The sequence below is a fragment of the Marmota marmota genome, unplaced genomic scaffold (genome assembly GCF_001458135.2).
Source record: "Marmota marmota marmota unplaced genomic scaffold, marMar, whole genome shotgun sequence".
NCBI classification, from domain to species: Eukaryota; Metazoa; Chordata; class Mammalia; order Rodentia; family Sciuridae; genus Marmota; species Marmota marmota.
In genome coordinates, this window is record NW_026000108.1 from 10,733,795 (window position 1) to 10,753,300 (window position 19,506).

The following is a 19,506-nucleotide window of genomic DNA, read 5'->3' on the forward strand; positions in this document are numbered from 1 at the left end:
GGGAGAAGATATTGATTGTGACCTCTTATGCATATGCAAACTAATCCAGTAGTAACAACCACCACTAATGTTTGAAGTCCCTTACTCTATCCTCAGCACTGTCAGAGGCTGGAGACATGTTCTCTTCTTTCACACTTACAGGTATCTTGGGCATGGGTCTCCAACTTAGAGGTGAGAAAAGGCAGACTGTTTTTCTGCAGGGGCACACAGGTAGCACATGGCAGAGGTGAGACTTAAATGTCTGTCTAGCTCCACCTTGTATTCATTCAACCCACAGTACTGAGCATCCCCAGAGCTCTAGGCACATGATAGAGCAGTCAGACAAGCAGGTGGAGACTCCGCCCACATTACATCCAGCATGCCACATGTTGTCCACCTCCAACCTCTGAGTGCTGGGGAACTGCATATTTTGCTGACTCCAGTTTCCCATTGTAATTAAGATTCAGATGGAGATGGAAAAAAAAAAAAGTGAGCACACTTCTGTTTCTTTTCCTGTATTACAATTTGGTTCACAGAGAAAAATACTTTTTATATTTCCATTTACTTCTAGGACATGAGGATTATTGGAAATACAAATGTACTGAAATTCAGATTAATTTTACATGCTAAGCTTTATCACTAATGCTCAGGTTCTCAAGAAAACATTAAAATACATGCATTTCAAAAATATTTTCAGAAAGGGAAATATATATTCTGAATGTTTGTCTTCATGTATAAACTCAAGAGAAGGATGACGAGTATATTTGCATGGAAGAATGCTCCCAGACAAAAGATGAGTTTGTTATTTCTATGAATTCTTAACAAAAGGAAAGGCAGTCGGTTGGGAGCCAGACTGGAGATGAGCTTCCATAAAGCTACAGTAGTCTGAGACTGGCAGAAATGATGAAAACCTGGGACTGCTCTGTGCTAAGGCTCCTTCTCCAGCCCTTGCCTCCTGCTACAGGACCCTGCCAAGGTTTCCAGGGCTCAGAACAGGTCCTCAAGTTCTGCAGCCTTTCTTCCCTAATGCTGCCTTTAGTGGCATTTCACTGCCCCATTGTGGCTATATGAAGCATTTCTCTTAGATTTCTAAAAAGAGGGCTTATCCTTGGTTGCAGTTTAATAAGGCAGGCATATTGATTGACAGGGCCCTGGTATCCTTAATACCCAGTGACAGAAAACACCACCCCATAGTTCACCTGCAGACTCTTCAGGAGAGAGAAGTTCTCACCTGAAACAATTGGGAACACAACCTTGAGTTGTTCCGCCACTAACAGCAACTTCCAGGATTAGCAGATTAGAGTCCCACTATCCACATGGGCAAGTGTCAGACTCCCATATGGAGTCATTCCATATGATTTTTTAAAGGCATTTACGAATGTAAAAGTTTAAAGAATCAGCTCCTGAAACACTTATTTTAAGATTCCTTACTTTATATTGTCTTGGTTAAAAATTAGTTTTTTAAAAATATTTCTATTAATAAAGTTTTCCTCTCATTTCTTTTTTCTTCTTTCTTCCTTATGATAGCTGAGCATGCTTAAGAAGGTACCAAGTGTTTTTTTCTACAGTTCATCAGTTGATAGTTACTAGGTTTAATTAACTGCTATCTCCACCATCCTGGGGGATAGGTGCTGGATCCTGATGCCTATGTGATCCTTTGGCAGTGAATATAGATGTCTGCAGGTCCATGAAGAATGTCCAGTTTGGGGCTGGGGTAACTAAGCAGTAGAGCATGTGCTTAGTGTATGCAAAACTCTGGGTTCGATCCAGCACTCCTAAAAATGTCCTGGACATTTTTATTTCATCCAAGTGAGTCTTAGTTGGCATTGAATTAAAAGGTCACCAATATGAATGTCGCCTGCACACTGGGAGCATGTGTCCAGTTCCATCAAGTCCATGAGCTGCTTCTTAGAGACTGTGTACCTCTCACAATTGTTTCTGGTCTGTAGGGACTTCCACGTGTGACTGTTAAGAGGCAGGATAAACCCGTTTCATTAATTTAGAGATCAAAGAATGGAGCCAGCTAAGACTCCCCCAAATGTCATGTCCTATGAACTTTGAATTTAATAGTTCTGCCTAAATTTATTTCATAACAAACAACCCAAGCCAGGCACAGTGGTGCATAACTGTAATCCCAGTGGCTTAGGAAGCTGGGGCAGGAGGATTGTGGGTCCTAAGCCAGCCTCAGCAATTTACTGAGGCCCTAAGTAACTCAGGGAGACCCTTCCTCCAAATAAAATACAAAAAAGACCTGGGGATGTGCTCTGGTTAAGTGCACCTGGGTTCAATCCCTGGTACAAAAAAAAGAAAAAAGAAAAAGAAACAATACAACCCAGATTATTTTAGCATTTAGCTCTTTTCCTTGACACTTAAATCACCAGCATAGCATACTACTTAAATTCCTGCTTCGTGACATAAAATGGCATCCTAGTGGCCTAAATAACTATTAATGCCATTAATACAATATTAGGTGGTTAACATGTGCATGCTGTTGTATGGAGAAATGCATTCAAACACAGGCCCTGCCCACAATTCACTGCTATAGAGTTAAGATACCAAACATCAAGGGAAAGTGGTAGAAAACGTTCCTGATGCACTTTTATCCACCTGAAAAGCCAGTAATCAGTAAGGAGTGAAGATCTGTGTGTTCTTCCTGGACAGTGCAATAGCTGCTTCTCCTAGCTGCTCCCATAGCACCCTGTGCTTTTCCCCATAGAAGCTCTGGGCAAGGAGTTGAGCACCTGGTGGCTTGTCAATGTTCCCCTCCAGGCTAGAAGTTCCTTAAGGGGATTATTTCATACTCACTTATCCAGAATACGGGGACTCTTAAAAGCTCAGTAAACATTTTTCAAGTAATTGGATGAATAAGTAAATAAACGGGTTTAAAGGAACAGGGATAAATTCAGGTGGGTATCTTTTTTTGCACCATTTTTGTTTCATAGTTTTCCATCTTTTTGAAAGTACAATTATTTCTGGCTTCACAGTTCTATCCTAGGAATCTGTGACAGACATTTTACATTTGAGATGTTAGGTTTCTGAGCCTCCCCCTCTTAAAACTAACATTAAAATACACATAAAACTCCATTGCTTGGGCTCATCAATCAGAATTAGTATGCCGTAGTTTGGTTTTTATAGAGTATTTTAATATTCCCAATGGTTTCCACATAGCTGCTTTGCCTGTTTACTACTTTCTTTTAATCCTATAGAATGTATATTTTAAGTGTTTAATAAATCAGTCTAATTAATTATAAATATAATTAAATAAAGCTACAGGGACACCAAGATGTGATGGTTTTATAAAGATTCATTTGTCAAGCTTCCCAAACCACACTAAATAGTTCATGCTGTCACGTCCACACATATACCACTTTGTCTCCCATGATCATATGTTAAACCCATGGAGTCTTTCTTTTTGAAGTTTGAGTCTCAGGAAGATGAGAAATTGCTTCAAGCAACAGAGAAGTTTCAAGCTGAATGTGCCTTAAAGTTTCCAAATCGTCAGTGCCTGACAACAGTAATTGATATAAGTGGAAAAACTGTGTTTGTTACCCGGTATCTCAAACCTTTAAATCCTCCTAAGGAGCTCCTTAATGCCTACCCCAGTAATCCACAGGCAACAGCAGTAAGTAGTCATTGCCAATTATGATGTTACTAACAATGTTTTAAAATTTTAATATATTGCCACTGTACCATATTTCATAGTATTTAAAAGATATTTCCTGGGGCTGGGTGTTAGACCAGGACGCAAGAAAAGACCACTGACTCCAATTAAAATCAAATTAAAGCAAGCTTATTATTTCGACCGGCCGGGCTGCCTCTCCCTCCCAAAACGGCGTGAACAAGACAGCACCCCACCTTTCCTACAGCCCAGCTTTATAGCCCAGAAAGTTACACAAAAGGGGGGTTACAGATAACAGAACTCTGACAAGCATCACACTAATGGTAGTTTACATTTTTTTTTTTTGCTGGCCCCAACATCAGAATTTATGAGGACCATTAGAGCCTCAGAGAGGGTTGTTGTCTGGCCAGGGAAGGCCAATATTTATGAGGTGTCACTAAGTTTCAGAGAGGGCTGCTATCTGGTCAGAGAGCCAGGCATGGGTGAGTTCAAGGCACGGGCAGGCATTCCAAGCAGGTTCAGAATTTGCAGTAATTTATAGTAAAGCCGAAATTATCTTTTCATGGTTTTGTGGCGAGATGCCCAATTTTAAGAAAAGATCAGGTTGGGTCTATCACTGGGGTTGTGGCTCAGCAGTAAAGCGCTTGCCTAGCACGTGTGAGGCTGAGTTCCATCCTGAGCACCACATATAAATAAATAAATAAATAAATAGATTAAGATAGATAAATAAAGTTTAAAAAATAATATTGTATTATAAAAAAAGATTTCCTATATCAAGATCATTGGTGATGAAAGTAATGATTGAGACTTTTTTATTGCCACGGGGCTTATTTTCTTTAGAAGAGTCTGCAGGTCCCTGGGATGACAATAAATAATCCTTAATTCATTCTTTCAATTAATAACTTGAGTGTTTACTAAGTCCCTGGCATTATATTAGGTGGTGCATATTTAACATATGAGAAGGTAATTTTGCATTTTTCAAAATGTCTTATGTAAACATGTAACTTAGGTTATGACCCAGAAGGCCTCTAGCTTTAGAACTCACGTACTTTCTATTATACTAAAATAACTATTTGGTACTATGCTTACAGCTAGAAGAATTGTTGATTAAAATTAAGCAAAAAAAAAAAATTATTTCAACAATTTAAGCATTTTCAGCACTTAGGTCATCACTCCAAAGGACCCACACACTGGATCGTTAAATATACCCATTCTATTTGCTGACTTCAAAGCACCACGCCCATCACAAACTCATGAACCAGAAGCCATATGTTAAACAGGACATTTACATGAGTAACCCATAATGTTTTTGGAGAATGGGCAGCGTAGGGAGTGACTGCTGCTAACAGTCATTCACATAAAGATTTAGAAATAAGATTTTTTTTTGCAGATGTAGATATATTTAAAAAAAAAACTTGTGTTCTACATGTCATTTCTTCAAGTAATTTTTATTGGAAACCATAATAAGGACTTCTATTCTGTCTAGCAGAGTAATGTACAGAATATTTCTCCCAGTAGAGAACATTTACAAGTGATAATACATTAAATGTTTCAAATATTTTAAAAATCATGGCTGAAACAGAAGTAAAGTGAAGGGGGCGGGGGAGCGGTGAGAAATACAGAGACAAGAAACAAGAATGAAATATTCTACAAGGGCGAGGGCTTGAAATAGTGTCTGCTGTCCTTCCTGACAACTAGAGCTGAGTTTCAGTGAGCCGCAGGCTGTGGGAGATGGGAGACTTCGAGCAGGCTGGAAGCTTAGAGACTCAGGTGGAGATGAGTGAGGGTAATGGCCTTAATGGATAAAGTGGGAAGTCCCTGCCCTGAGAAGGAATCCAGCTGCCTAGCTTTGCCTCTGGATGAAAGAGAAATAAAGAGTTTTTTTCCCCCCTGGGTTCATTCCCAGCATCCCTCCCCGCCAAAAAGAGTCTTTCCGGAGAACTCCGAATCGTTAACCTGTATTTACTCACATGTGGGATTAGAGTTTATATTGTCTGTAGGACCCAAAAAAACTTCAACTAAAAATTTAGTTGAAAGTATTCACTTTTGGTAACAATCCCAGATCCCCGTCAAAAGCAAATACAAATCCTTCTAGAAGAAAGTCATTTCATCTCAATGAAGAAATAAGTCACCATAAAGAAGGTTAAGAATTAGCATAAACAGGGCTGGGGTTATGGCTCAGTGGTAGAGCACTTCCCTAGCACATGTGAGATCCTGGGTTCAATCCTCAGCACCACATAATAAATAAATAAAATAAAGGTATTGTATCCAACTATAACTAAATAAATAAATAAATATTTTTTAAAAAGACTTAGCATAAACAATAAGCCGACAAATCTGGCCACAAAGACTGTAGACAGATTTATCAGTACAGGATGTAAAATAAATATTGTTTTTAGTTAGCTTTTTCACTGCTGTGTCTAAAAGACTCAACCAGAGCAACTTTAGAGGAGGATAAGTTTGTTTGGGAACTCACAATTTCAGAGGTCTCAATCCACATACATCCGCCTCCATTCCTAGGAGGAATAAAGGTGAGGCAAAACATCATGGCAGAAGAGTGTAGTGGAGGGAAGCAGCTCATGTGCTGACCAGGAAGCAGAGAGAAACTCCTCTCCCCAAGTGCAAATATATACCCCAAAGCCACGCCCCCAATGCCCACCTCCTCCAGCCACACCGCACCTGCCTCCAGTTGCCACTCAATTAATCCCATCAGGGATTAATTCACTCATTAATTTAAGGTTCTCACAAGCAGTAATGAAAAATACAATAGTTATAATTAGAAATTAAACAGATTCAGTGGAACATTAAATACAGAGTTAGTGAACTAGAATGCACATACAAACAAGTTACTTGGAATACACACAGGCATAGGAAGATAGAAAAGAATGCTTAGAGGCAGGGGACATGCAGAAGGAGGTCCAAACTGTGTAAAATGGAGTAAGATGATACTCAAATAGTCTAAGCCAGGAGTTTCCAAGACAATCCTCTGATTCAGGAAGTCCAGTAAATCCTAAGCAGGATAAATAAAAAGAAATCAAAATCTAGGCAGAACATAAAGATTAAGATAATCTTAAAAGCAGTTAGAAAACATAGATTATCTACAGAAGAAAAATGATTGGAATAACAGACTTGTTAGTTGCACAATGAACCAGAAAAGAAGACTCTTGACAAGGCTTACAAAATAGCCTTTTGTCAAACTAGTAGTTGATAGTCAGGGAAACTGACCTTCACACAAGTGTTGTGAGAATCACAACCAAAAGATTCTTACTAAAGGAATCACAAAACATATGGACTGAAAGGAAAATCCTAAATAGGACACACAATTCTTGGTGAAGAAATGGGAAACTTGTGAGTGAATCTACAACATTGTCATGTGGGGTGTGTGTGTGTGTGTGTGTGTGTGTGTGTGTGACCCCAGGTCCTTGTGCATGCCAGGCAAGGGCTCTCTACCCATGAGCTGCACCCACAGCCCACACACACTGTCTTACAAGCCATAATAATAGCAATGTGGGTGAAAAATAGGTACAACAAAAATCATGAAAAAAGTGTGAATGTGTCAGGACAGGGCTGATGAGAGTATTTTAATGCCCTTGATATTCTTCAAAATAAAGGCAAAGATGCTAACTTTAGAATTTCATTTAAATATACATATTGAAATTTCTAGATTAGCCCCTGAATAAATGATAAGGGTGTATTTAACTTCTAAACTAGCAAGAAAGAGAATGAAACGGGGTGAAGAGAGTTGGAGGGGAAAAAGAATCAGAAAAAGTATGGAAAGTAAAAATACAGAATAAGATGATAGGAATAATGTATGACAGAAATAAGTACAAGTCAAAAAGAAAAAGAAAAATGTAACCACATTAAAATTGAGAACTTGAGGGGCTGAGGATGCAGCTTAGTGACAGAGTACTTGCCTAGCATGTGGAAAGCCCTGGGTTCAATTCTCAGTGGTGGGGTTGGATTGAGAACTTGAGTTTATCCAAAGACACCATAAATAAAACGAAAAATCAAGCCACAAATCAGGAGATGATATTTACAACAAATATAATACAGAAAGGGACAGACACAGAATAAAAGCCAAAAAAAATCCTCTTACATATCAGTATAAAAATGTGCAAAAATTCAAACAAGTAGAAACATGGATAGGCCAATAAACATGGCATGATAACCTCGTTAAAAATTTTTAAAATATGAATTATAAATACAAGGATGTCCATATCTTGGTTCTTAAACACCATCCCCTCAGAAGTGAACCAGACTCCTTGGAGAAATGCTGCCTTTAAGACTGGGCTAAGGAAAGTACACCATGACCGGGAAAGTACACCATGACCGGGAAAGTCCTGTTATACCTGAAAGTGAAGAAGTGGAGAGGGAGGAAAAAAAAAAAAAAGACCAGGACACTTCAAAGGAACACAGAAGCCAGTTTCTTCATCTGTGAAAGATAAATAATAGCCATAACCTTCTGCATAGGATGTCTGGTGAGGATTAAAGTAATACAATAGCAGTTTCATAATGAGCATCACTGTTTGTGAAATACGAAACTTACTTTAAGAAATGCGATAGGGAGGGGGCTGGGGTTGTGGTAAAGCACTTGCCTAGCACATGTGAAGCCCTGGGTTCAATCCTCAGCACCACATAAAAAAATGAATAAACAAATAAAGATATTGTGTCCCAACTACAACTTAAAAAAAGAAAAAAGAAATGTGGTAGGGTTTGATGCTTTCTATTTTTTTGGAAACAGTTTTTTAAAGCTGATCTTGTGTCTACAGGAACTGGTAGCTCGATACGTGTCCTTGATTCCTTTCTTGCCCGACACTGTTTCATTTGCCAGTATCTGTGACCTCTGGAGCACCTCTGATGTAAGTTGCTCTCCCTCTCAGGGAGAGGTTTACTAACTTGAGCTAACTTAGCTGAATCTCTCTAAATGGCTTGCAAGTCATCTTCAACTGGAACATTCATTTGCCATCAAAAATAAAATCTATTTGACCATATTAACTAAAATTCTGAAGTATTTCTCTTCCTGGTTCAATTATCCCAAAGTTCCTAAGTTAAAAAAAGAAAGAATAAAAAAATGACACTTCAGATGTCTTAATGCTGAATTGTCCATCTAGTATTATTACCTTCATATACTGAAGTATATGAAGACTTAGCCGAGTCTTAAAAAAATCAAAATTGCACTCTATATTATAATTGGAAATGGTATATTCATTAATTCATGGACTTAAGGCATGTCATATCATTATTTATTTAGGACAGTCACCTGCCACATACCAGGCACTATACTAAGGCCTAAATGTGAGCAAAATCTCCACTTTCATGGAATTTACAATTGATGTGTGGTGCATAAATTTTCAAAGGAATCTTAGGTAGTACAAAACAAACATCACAGATACTCATTCTGTTTCTGAGTCTCATGTTGCACTTTTTGCATTACAGAGTATTATACAGCTTCCTTTGAAGGATAGTACTACGTTGAAGAAATCAAGTACACTTTATAGTTTTTGTTCCCCAGTATATTTTGGCAACATAAGCTTTGATAATTTTAGAAATAAAATTCTATAACCTTGAGGGATCTATAAGAAGCTATGTGAAGACTAGAATAGTTCATGTACCCTAGAGGCAGACTGGCCATACCACTGCCTGGGGATTGCTTTATTGATCTGTGCCTCTACTTCCTCCTCTGCAAAAACTTGGAAACAAGAATACTTTCCTTAAAAAGTTAATCTAGGATGAAATAAATTCATGCATAAAATATACTTTAAAAATCACTTAGCACATAGTGAACTTTCATTTATATATGAAAACTAAAACTTTGAAATTAGTGATTTCCCTACCCCACCCCAATCACACTGGGTGTTAATTCTTGAAATCCACATTGAAAGCATCAGTGTTAAAGAAAACGTCATGTTCACCAGAAGTGTTTTTGCTGTTTTAAAGATTATCAACACAGGGTCAACATTTTGGGAAAGATTTTAAAAACAAGTCTCATGCTTTAAGAAACTAATTTCAACTATGACTTACTAAAATCTGCATGGCCAATCCAGAATGAAGCAGTCAGTCAATACAACATTTTTTTTTTCTTTTTTGTCAGCAATTTCTTGATCTCCTGGCAGGAGATGAGGAAGAACATGCAGTGTTGCTATGTAATTACTTTCTGTTCCTGGGTAAGAAGGCCTGGCTGGTGATGGGCAATGCTATTCCTGAGGTAAGACACTTAGGCTGGCTTCAGCAGAAGAGTGTGTTTGTCTAACCCACTTAAATGTTCAGATCATGGCTAGAACTTGTTTTCATAATAATTCTCTCAGTTTCTCAGAAAGTAGCCCAGAGATACCTTAACTACCATTGGTAACATATGAAATGGTTTAACAAGGTACTAGCGACCCTACAAAGTACTTCTAATTGTTTTTTTTTTTTTTTTTTTAAGCAAGCCCAGAACTTTTACCATCCAAAGTCCTCATTTAACAGTCCTTTTATTATAAGCTTTCCCTGTCCACATTCCTGAGCATTCTGATTCCTTTAGGAATCGCATGTTCTGCACCCTAAGGAGGGAAAAGGATTCAAAGCAGTGTGGTGAGGCGAGAAATCTCTCCTTTCATGCCCACTGCTTCTATGAGATATATGCTAACTTGGCAGGCAATGGGGACAAGCCAGATAACCCAGGAGCAAAGAAAAGAATGTTGACAGCTATATCTTGATGTTAGCATTGCTATTTTTATGAAATTGCAGACATAGTGACTATCTGAATTTTGGCCACAGGAAATATCCCCCAAATTTGGGCAATGATGGGTACTTGTGGATCCAAGGATAGAAATTTCACATGGGTTGAAGCAGATTACCCAAAGAATATTTCAAAAAGAGGCCATAGAGGTCAGGTACAAGGACGCTCTAGGAATCCCTGAGAATTAGATAGCAAGAGTTGCTGGCTAGCTCAAGGGAAAGAAGAGTAAGCTCAGAAGCATAAGACCTGTGTTCAAGGTTCCATGTCTACACCTCATTAGCCAAGTGACCCTAAGCAAGTCACTTCACAACTTGAAGGCTATTATAAATAAGCATATTGTAAAGTGAAATCATGCATAAGCAATAAATAAATAAATCATTGTAATAAAAGAATCTACCAATACACAAGTATTGTGGGCAAAAAGTAAAAGTCCCTCTTCAGGCTCCAACCCTAAGCCCACTCTCCTCCAAGTATAGTCACTTTAACAGTTTTGTAGATATCATTTTACGCCAGTAAGCCTTCCATCACGGTGACAAAATAGCTGAGATAATCAGCTTACAAGGGGGAAAAATGTATTCTGGCTCATGATTTTAGAGGTTTTGCTCTATGTTGGGCCTGTGATGAGGCAGGACATTATGATAGGGAGTGAGTGGTGGAGCAGAGCTACTCACCTCATGGTGGCCAGAAGCAAACAGAGAGCGCTTTGGTGATAAACCCCCTCCCTCCAAAGCCACAGATGAAGGATCCATTCATAAGATCAAAGCCCTCAGGATCTCATCATCTTCCAAGGCCCCACCTCTGAACACTGCTGCACTGGGGACCAAACCTTAAGTACGTGAGCTTTTGGAGGACAGGAAAGATTTAAACTATAAGACCTTTCAAATCTTCTATGCATGTACCTAATTACAAATATGAATCAAATACCTTACTTTATTCAAAATAGTATTCAAACATAATCAGCTTTCTTGATGCCTGGCATCAAGAAAAATGGCAATTTTACTGACTCTAACAAGAAATGCCAATGACTGCTTATTTCCACTAATGATAGGTCATTCGTCAACCAATTGTAAAATATTCTGGTTGGGTGACTATTGTCTTTATTTGGTCACTATACTAATATCAGACACAAAAAACTTCCCCAAAAAGTTTATTTCATTTTTAAAGTCAGTACAACTCAGAACTTCAAATTAATGTTTTCCATTCACCATGGGATTTTAAAAATTAGAGGTTCAACTAAAATAATGAAACATCTATGCAAATTACTATTGACTTTACTTACATCATTAATTGGAAACTGTTTTTAATGGATATTTCCCTTCAGGGTCCAACTGCCTATGTGCTAACTTGGGAACAAAATCATTATTTAATATGGAATCCTTGCAGTGGACATTTTCATGGACAATTTGATACGTTCTGTCCTCTGAAAAGTGTGGGCTGTTTAATTGGTCCTGATAATGTGAGTAATGCCATTTCCTTTTAAACATGGTTGGTTGATTGTTGATTTCTTTTCTTAAAATTGATCAATTGATTTAAATATCCTATATATCCAAAAACATTATATAAATACACACACACACACACACACAACTGAAAAAATGTGGTGGCAAGAACAGTGGCAGAAGTAGTCATCTAAACGGTCCTAAATAAAACTTTTCACCTCACCTGCAGAGAAGCAGAATGAAATTTTAAAATATGGGATTTAGATTCAGAGAACCTGAGTTTCTGCCCTGGTTCTATCTTCAGTTTTCTGTTCTAAAATAGCACGTACAATGCCTAACCCATTTAAAAACTAAATAAAGATAACTTATCTCCTAAGAAGAATGGGTTACTTTCTCTCCCTCCCTTTCTTCTTTCTTTGCAGAACAGGGGATTTAACCTAGGGCCTCACACAGGCTAGGCAAGTGCTCCACCACTGAGCTATACCCCAACTCCCTTTTTCTTTTTTAAAGGGAGATGCCCAGGTACTACTGTAGAAATGATTCTGTCATGGGTGGGGTGGGGTGGGGTGGGTGATTTTATTATGAAGGGTACTGTGTAAAGCAGTGTTTACAAATATGAGTTAAGGGGTCAGACTGCCCGAGTTGAAACTCTTATCATTTACTAGTTGTGTGAGCTTGGGAAATTTCTTAATCTCTCACAAACTGTGTCTTCATTGATAAAACAGAGGTGATAGTGGGGTCATTGCTTCTAAGTAGAAAGTGACAATAGAGTGGTTGTGGGAAGTGTATGAGATAACTGATGTGGAACACCTGTCGCATACTAACAATGCACCTATTGTTGGTTGATTGTGTTTATACTCATCATGTACTCACTGCTCTCTGAACTTTGTGTATCTGTCAGTAAAAAGTGTGCAGATAACTCCAATACATGTGTTTTTATTTATAAATTATATATATTTACATGTGTATCAATATTTTATATTACACAAAAAGCACTTTAAAAATAAACATAAAAAAATAGAAGATCTAATATTTTCTTCCCATTCTCTGGAGTGTGTACCCTACTTTGAAGAAAACTTGTTTACTTTTAAGGCTACAGCTAAATTAGAGGTAATATATGCCAAGCGCCCATCAAAGTACCTGCCTTTTATGGTGTCCAGCAAATGGCTACTCCTATTAATTATATTTCACATTATTACAAATGTGAAAATAGTACTGTGGAGCACTATGTTAATTATTACTTTTAATCAAAGTCTTTGTCATAATCATAAGTGATCTGCTAAACTCCTTCTAGGTTTGGGGTATCAAGGTTATTAATAATCAAACAGGGTCAATAGGCATTGAAAAATCCTTTGAAGAACTTTTTTTTTTCTTTCAAAACTATTGTTAGCTCTCAAGACAATTACTGTATGGTTGCCTAATTCTCCTAAAGGCAGTGACAGGGGCTCATGATGTGCACCCCAGTGGCAGCTGTCCTAACCCTGCTCTAAGCCTGACTGTTCCCAGTGGAGGACATGTTGTGGCTGCAATGGCCTGGCACTCTCAAACCTCACCTGCTCTCTACCCCACCACACAACCTCTTTGGATGATCAGTCCTTTCTCTCCTTCACTCCTTTTCTAAGAATTAAGCTTCTCCCCTTTCCACCATTCCTACTCCAGGACCTGGCTCTCCCAATTGACTCAACTTCCCTCTAGATGTTTTTGCCTGTCTACCTATCTATTTGCTTCAGAGTCCAACAATTCTAAATTATGCTTTTTCCAACCTGAATGCACTCTGAACTGCTACTGCCTGCCTTTCCTTTCCTTCTAGAATTCTTCAAATACTAGTTATAACTCCTCTTCCCTTTGTCAGTATTCAGACCTTAACCCACCATAATCTAGCTCCTCTTTCCTGATATTACTACAAAAATTAAACTCAACAAGTACCATTGTCTTGCTAATAAATAAATCCAATGGCTTATCCTCATTCCTCACTCTTCTCTCCTTTTCCAAATATGTAACACAGCTAATCCCTTCTTCAAAAAAAAATCATGTTCCCCTCCTTGGTTTTGTTGATAAAGGACTAATGTTTTTCATTTTTTTTGCAAAAGCTTCCTCCCCCCCCCCACCCCCCCCCATTGGCTTTTTTTCTCACTCCTAAAATAAATAAAAGACCATAAAGTTTCCATATTTAGATTTTTCCCAGGAGTACACCTATTATTATTAACTATGATGCTATATGTAAAACAATAGGTGTGATCCTGAGAGAAATCTAAATACAAGTATTCTGGGTCCCATGTAAAAAGTAAATGTCCCTCTTAGGTTCCAGCCTCAAGCCCACTCTCCTCCCAGGCATAGCCTTTTAATTCCCACTGCTCTTATCCTCATCTGCTTTCTCCACCTTGCTCACTCCTTGACAGTCACTTTGTTCTCCATCAAACACATCGAGCACACATTGCCTGCTGTTTTCCCCATATAAATGACCACCCTCCCCTTATTAGATATCTTTGTAAATTTTTCCCTCTTTTTTTTATTTTTGTATTTCTGATTGAAGGTCACTTTTGTAGGGAGAACTTCCCTGTCCACATTAAAAGTTCATGTTCCTGCCTGTTTGTTTCTCCAAAGCCTTCATAGTTATTGCCACATTGATAACAACAAAAACACATTCCCAACCTAAATAGCTTCAAACATTTATTCTCATGGGTCTGTGAGTCAGCTGCAAGGGCTGTGTTAATGGAGGGAAGGCTAGGCAGCTCGGCTTCTCACTGCAGACCTCTGAGTAGCAGGGAACAGCTCTGCTTCATGTGCTTAATCTGGAACTTGGGAAGAGGCACAAATGGGCAAGCAGGAACACACAAAGCCTTTTTTATTTTTACATACTGATAAACATTTATTTGAATTTCTTTTTCTGAAACCTGCCTGTTTACACACAAAGCCTTTTAAATGTAGACTGACACTTCCATTCCAGTCTACTGGTCAAAAGTCAAGGGGCAGGGAAGGCTGTTTTGTCCCTTACAGTGGAAGGATCTTAACAGTAACATGAAAAAGGATATGACAATGGGACTAGGGATCACTCTTCCACCTCACTGTCATGTGGTACCCCAGGTATTACTTTTTTATTTGTTTGCTGTAACATCCCCTTAGACCCATGAGGGTAGAGATCATTCACTACTCTAACCCCCATGACTAAGCAGGTACTGGTTAAATATGTTGAGTGAACATTGAATTAAATACTTAAATACATTGCATGAACAAACTGACCACTCATGCAATCACTTAATACTATGACTACATGCTAGGAGCTCTGCTAGATGCTAAAGGTATTATAGTGAATAATGTCCTCAGGCAATAAGTGTGGTGAAGACATGGATGAATAGATAGGCAATCAGAAACAATGATAAATAATAAAAGAGCTAACAACTATTGAGCACTTACTGCATACCAGGCATTGTTGTAAGAGGTGCAGATGAATTAACTTATTGAAACCGCTCAACCTTCTGAGATTATTACTATTTTTATCCCACTTTTATGGAGGAGTAACCTGTGACACACAGAAGTTACATAAACCATCCAAGGTCACACAGTTGTAAATGTTGCAAGCAAAATTCCAACACAAGTGACCTTGCTCCCCAACCAGTATGCTACACTGCCTCAACATGACAAGTGTCATCTCAGAAACTATGAGTGGCATGGAAACAAAGAAGTGGCCAAACAACTCATTTAGGAGGCTTTCCAGAAAGGGCACTGTCAGGAAAGTCTAGTCTGTGTTCTAAAAGTGTTCACATTTCTTACCATCAGGAACTACCTTATTTTACCAGACCTATAATCAACAACTTCAGATATTAAAAAAAAAAAAAAGTGAAAAATGGCCAATGATAACTGTGAAGCCCTGATTGTAAAATGGGTACAATTTTTAAATCACAAAATGACAAAAGGGGCAGCCTGTGGAACACCTGGTGTCTCTGCTGCCCCTCTGTAATCATACACACATACATGCATGGGCGTGAACATATGTATCTGCTGACCTATATGCTCATGTAATTGTCTTTTTTAGATTTGGTTTAATATTCAACAATATGATTCTCCACTAAGGATAAATTTTGATGTCACCAAGCCCAAGCTGTGGAAATCTTTTTTTTCAAGAAGCCTTCCATATCCTGGCCTTTCCAGTGTTCAGGTATTATTCTTTTATTAAGACTTATGAGGCTAGGGCTGTAGCTCAGTGGCAGAGTGCTTGCCTAACTTGTGGGAGGCACTGGGTTCAATCCTTAGCACCACAGAAAAACAAATAACCGCATTCTGTCCATCTACAACTACCAAAAAAAAACAGACTTATGGACAGGAGATTAAGGGATATGAAATCATTATACCAAGATAACTAGGTTCTTCTTGGCCCTCAATTTTATTCCTAGGTATTTAGAACAGAATTTACTTTACAGACTATTTGAGCCAAATTCACACTAAGAAACACACGTTTACATATATGAGACAACTAGTAAATACATTTTAGACATGTGTAAGAAAAAGTTATGATATAAAAAGCCCCACGACACAAAGCACGACAAAATATATTCGACTTAATTTTTTTAAGTACTGGTCTCAATTTACTAGATTGATTTCACAACTATGCCAATGAAATGTGAAGTCAAATTGCAGGTCCAGTCTACTAAAAGGCTCATTTACTCAAGAGAGTGCTGGCCTGTAAGTGGTTAGCATGAGCATTGTTCACTAAAACTTTTGTTTCATTTGATAGCTAGATATGTTATGCATTACTAGGTTTGTGAGGTAAAACATAAGTATTTTTACTGTGGCACAAATCTTTGGAAAAAATTAAAAAACTTTGCCCTAGAGAAATCCTCCCATAAGTCAGAAAGTGAAATGAGATTTTTCATAGCAACAGGGTTTAAAATAGTTTAAGAACTAGAATGATAAAAGAGAAATTATAGTACATTATAGAATATTTTGTAGTAATTAAATCAGTCAACATTAATGAATCTTATTAAGCACTCTAAATATGTTTGCCATTATCCCTAATACACTGAAAGAAAAAGCAATATTCATAAATTATTGAAGTTCAGAAAACATGCAAAACAACATAATATGTTGATTAGGAGTACTTGTGTCTACAGTTAAATCACAAACACATACTATTAATTTGCCCATTTCATTTATTACAATGTAAGTACCATTAAGACAGATTTTTATTCATGGCTATATCCCTGTTTTCCCATGACCTGGGAAAGTGCCTGGCAACAGTAGGTACTCAGTATCTGTTGAATGCAGGAATGTTAAAAGACAAATGCAGGTCAGTTACTTCTGTTATGAGAAAGAATAGAATGAAATTAAGAAGGAACTTCAGAGCACTTTAATTACTAAGGTGGATCATAGGCCCATTGGGATCCCTTATACTATTCTCTTTATCCAGTAAGACATTCATATCTGAAATTTCATTATTAAAAAAAAAATAAAGTTGTAAATTTAGAAAAGGAAAGTACACTTATTAAACTTAGTGTAGGTGATTTCTCCCATTTCTGAACTCTCTTATAGCCTGAAGAGCTGATTTATCAACGCACCGACAAAGCAGCAGCAGCTGAGCTCCAAGACAGGTAACATAATGTTCCTAAATTCACATGTAATCTGCCACTAGAAGTGTAATACCAAACTTTAACAACTCTCAGCCTGGAGCAATATGAAATAATTAGGGCAATTAAACTTTAATTCATGTTTACAGATACCAAGTGTACACGTGATCTTTAAATCCCTGGCTCAAAATCAGGTTTTAGCATCAGCATTGTGTGAAACAAAAGTGAATACCAGTAACACATAGTTCTCCAAAGACCTTACCTCAGGTATTAACATAATAATATCATGTTATTATGGGTCTTGTTGAGACATATCATAATCCTCAGCTTAAATATGCCTCTTGGTCCAGTTAGTGGCTTGTGGAACTTCAGCTAGTTTATGACCCTGATCCATGGACAAGGTCAGTAAGAGCTTATAAGAGTCTCTATAATTCCATTCACCTTGTAAAATAGAATGTATTCTCCCAGTTTTATAAATGCAGAAACCAAAGTTCAGAGTAGACCACGTATTCATTAAGTGTTAAAGGGGTCAGAGGTTTCTGTGTGCCATTTCCATTAGATACAAGTGATGTGAAGAGCATGTTAAGTTACACAAGATTAAATGAGACTCCTTTTAAAATATTATTACTAGAAAACAATAATTTACTCCCAGTTTCTCTATAAAACCTTATTTGGGATCCCCATCTAGAACCACTAATCTCCTACCTGCTTCTTCTAATAGCTTCATTATACTGCTGATTAGTCCCAATATCAAAGTGCTGGGGGCTGGGGTTGTAGCTCAGTAGTAGAGCACTATCCTAGCATGTGTGAGGTGCTGGGTTCAATTCTCAGCACCATATATTAATTAATTAATTAATTAAAATAAAGATCCATTGACAACTGTAAAAATAGTTACACAAAAAAAAATCAAAGTGCTTAGTAATTCATCCATACCTGAACTCAGACCAAACTGAACCCAAAACAAAATTTGTTCAGTGCCAAAAAAAAAAAGTTATTCTATGACTCCTTGCCGCAGTCTGGCTGGGCACAAATCACGAGCCACTGAAGCAGGAACAAACTTTATTTTTAAACTGCAGGAAAACACTTCACACAGCTCCCGGGGAATCCTCCCGAACGCCACGAGGCTTCTCCAGGAAAACCCCCAGCCGGCAATATCTCTCTCGGAAATCCCTCCTCCTGCACTTCCCCAACCAATGGGAACTCTCGGGGAATCCCCGGAAATCCCCACGAGAACTCCAAAATAGTGCGAGAACTCAAAAGTTGCGGCAGAGGCAGATAGTAATGCCTCGCCTGTCAATCAATACTGTTGGCAAAATGCCAGGGGCCATACAGACTTGGCCTTGGCTCTCAGCAACTCCTGAGCAATGGGAAGTAGTAGCTAGAACTCCAAGTCTGCATTTGGTTAGAAGATGTACGGGAGGCCTTAAAAATCAGCCTTGTTTCAATTTGAACCTAAGCTCTCATCTTACTTCAAAAACATCCCCCCCATGAATAGATGACACTATCCCCTACTTCACAGGGTTATTGCTGGGATTCCATAAAAATGTATAAAAAGCACTTACCACCATACCTGGTAAATAATGGCTCAATAAGTGGTAGCCATTTTCCTTCATTCTGTTTAAGCATCTTATGGATTCAATATACACATTAAAAATGTCTGCACTTTATGTGTGTGTATGTGTGTATGGCTTACTATCATGTTATTATGGTTTATATATTATATATAATATATAGTTATTAGATATTAGGTTGTTATATTGTTATAATATGTATTATACATAACATATTGTTTTATATATATACACACGCGCGCATATACTCTCATACATATATCAAATGGGGTGAAGGTATAGCTCAGTGGTAGAACACTTTGTCTAGCATGTGCAAGGTCCTGAGTTTGGTCCCCAGCACCTCCAATAAAATAAAGTTGCAAACATAATAAAAATTTAGTTGCAATAATGCTTGTACTTTGAGGCAGTTTTAAGGCAATTTCAAAAAAAATCTATCATGAATAACAGTTACTGCGGATAAAATCAATATGATAATCAATATGAGGCATTAACATTAACAGCCTTACAAATATTTGAAGTTTTAAACATAAGCTCCCTTATGTCTGAGTCTAATTTATCTGCTGTATAAACCAATACAATTAATTAGTCATTTGAACTCAACACATTCTGCCTGAGAACA

General features: G+C 37.8%; 1 protein-coding gene across 11 annotated transcripts in view; it reads left to right on the forward strand.

Moving 5' to 3' along the window:
* Positions 1–19,506, forward strand: part of Cc2d2a (coiled-coil and C2 domain containing 2A) — a 99,100-nt gene that overhangs the window by 77,418 nt on the left and 2,176 nt on the right. For 7 of the 11 annotated variants that reach the window (XM_048784209.1, XM_048784210.1, XM_048784213.1 and 4 more), the window contains 6 exons: positions 3,398–3,601; positions 8,368–8,457; positions 9,690–9,803; positions 11,638–11,772; positions 15,789–15,911; positions 17,282–17,340. In XM_048784209.1, the coding sequence (XP_048640166.1) occupies positions 3,398–3,601; positions 8,368–8,457; positions 9,690–9,803; positions 11,638–11,772; positions 15,789–15,911; positions 17,282–17,340 (725 nt within the window). The remainder of the gene's footprint in view (positions 1–3,397; positions 3,602–8,367; positions 8,458–9,689; positions 9,804–11,637; positions 11,773–15,788; positions 15,912–17,281; positions 17,341–19,506) is intronic. The other 4 variants (XM_048784211.1, XM_048784219.1, XM_048784214.1 and 1 more) reach the window with 3 other exon arrangements.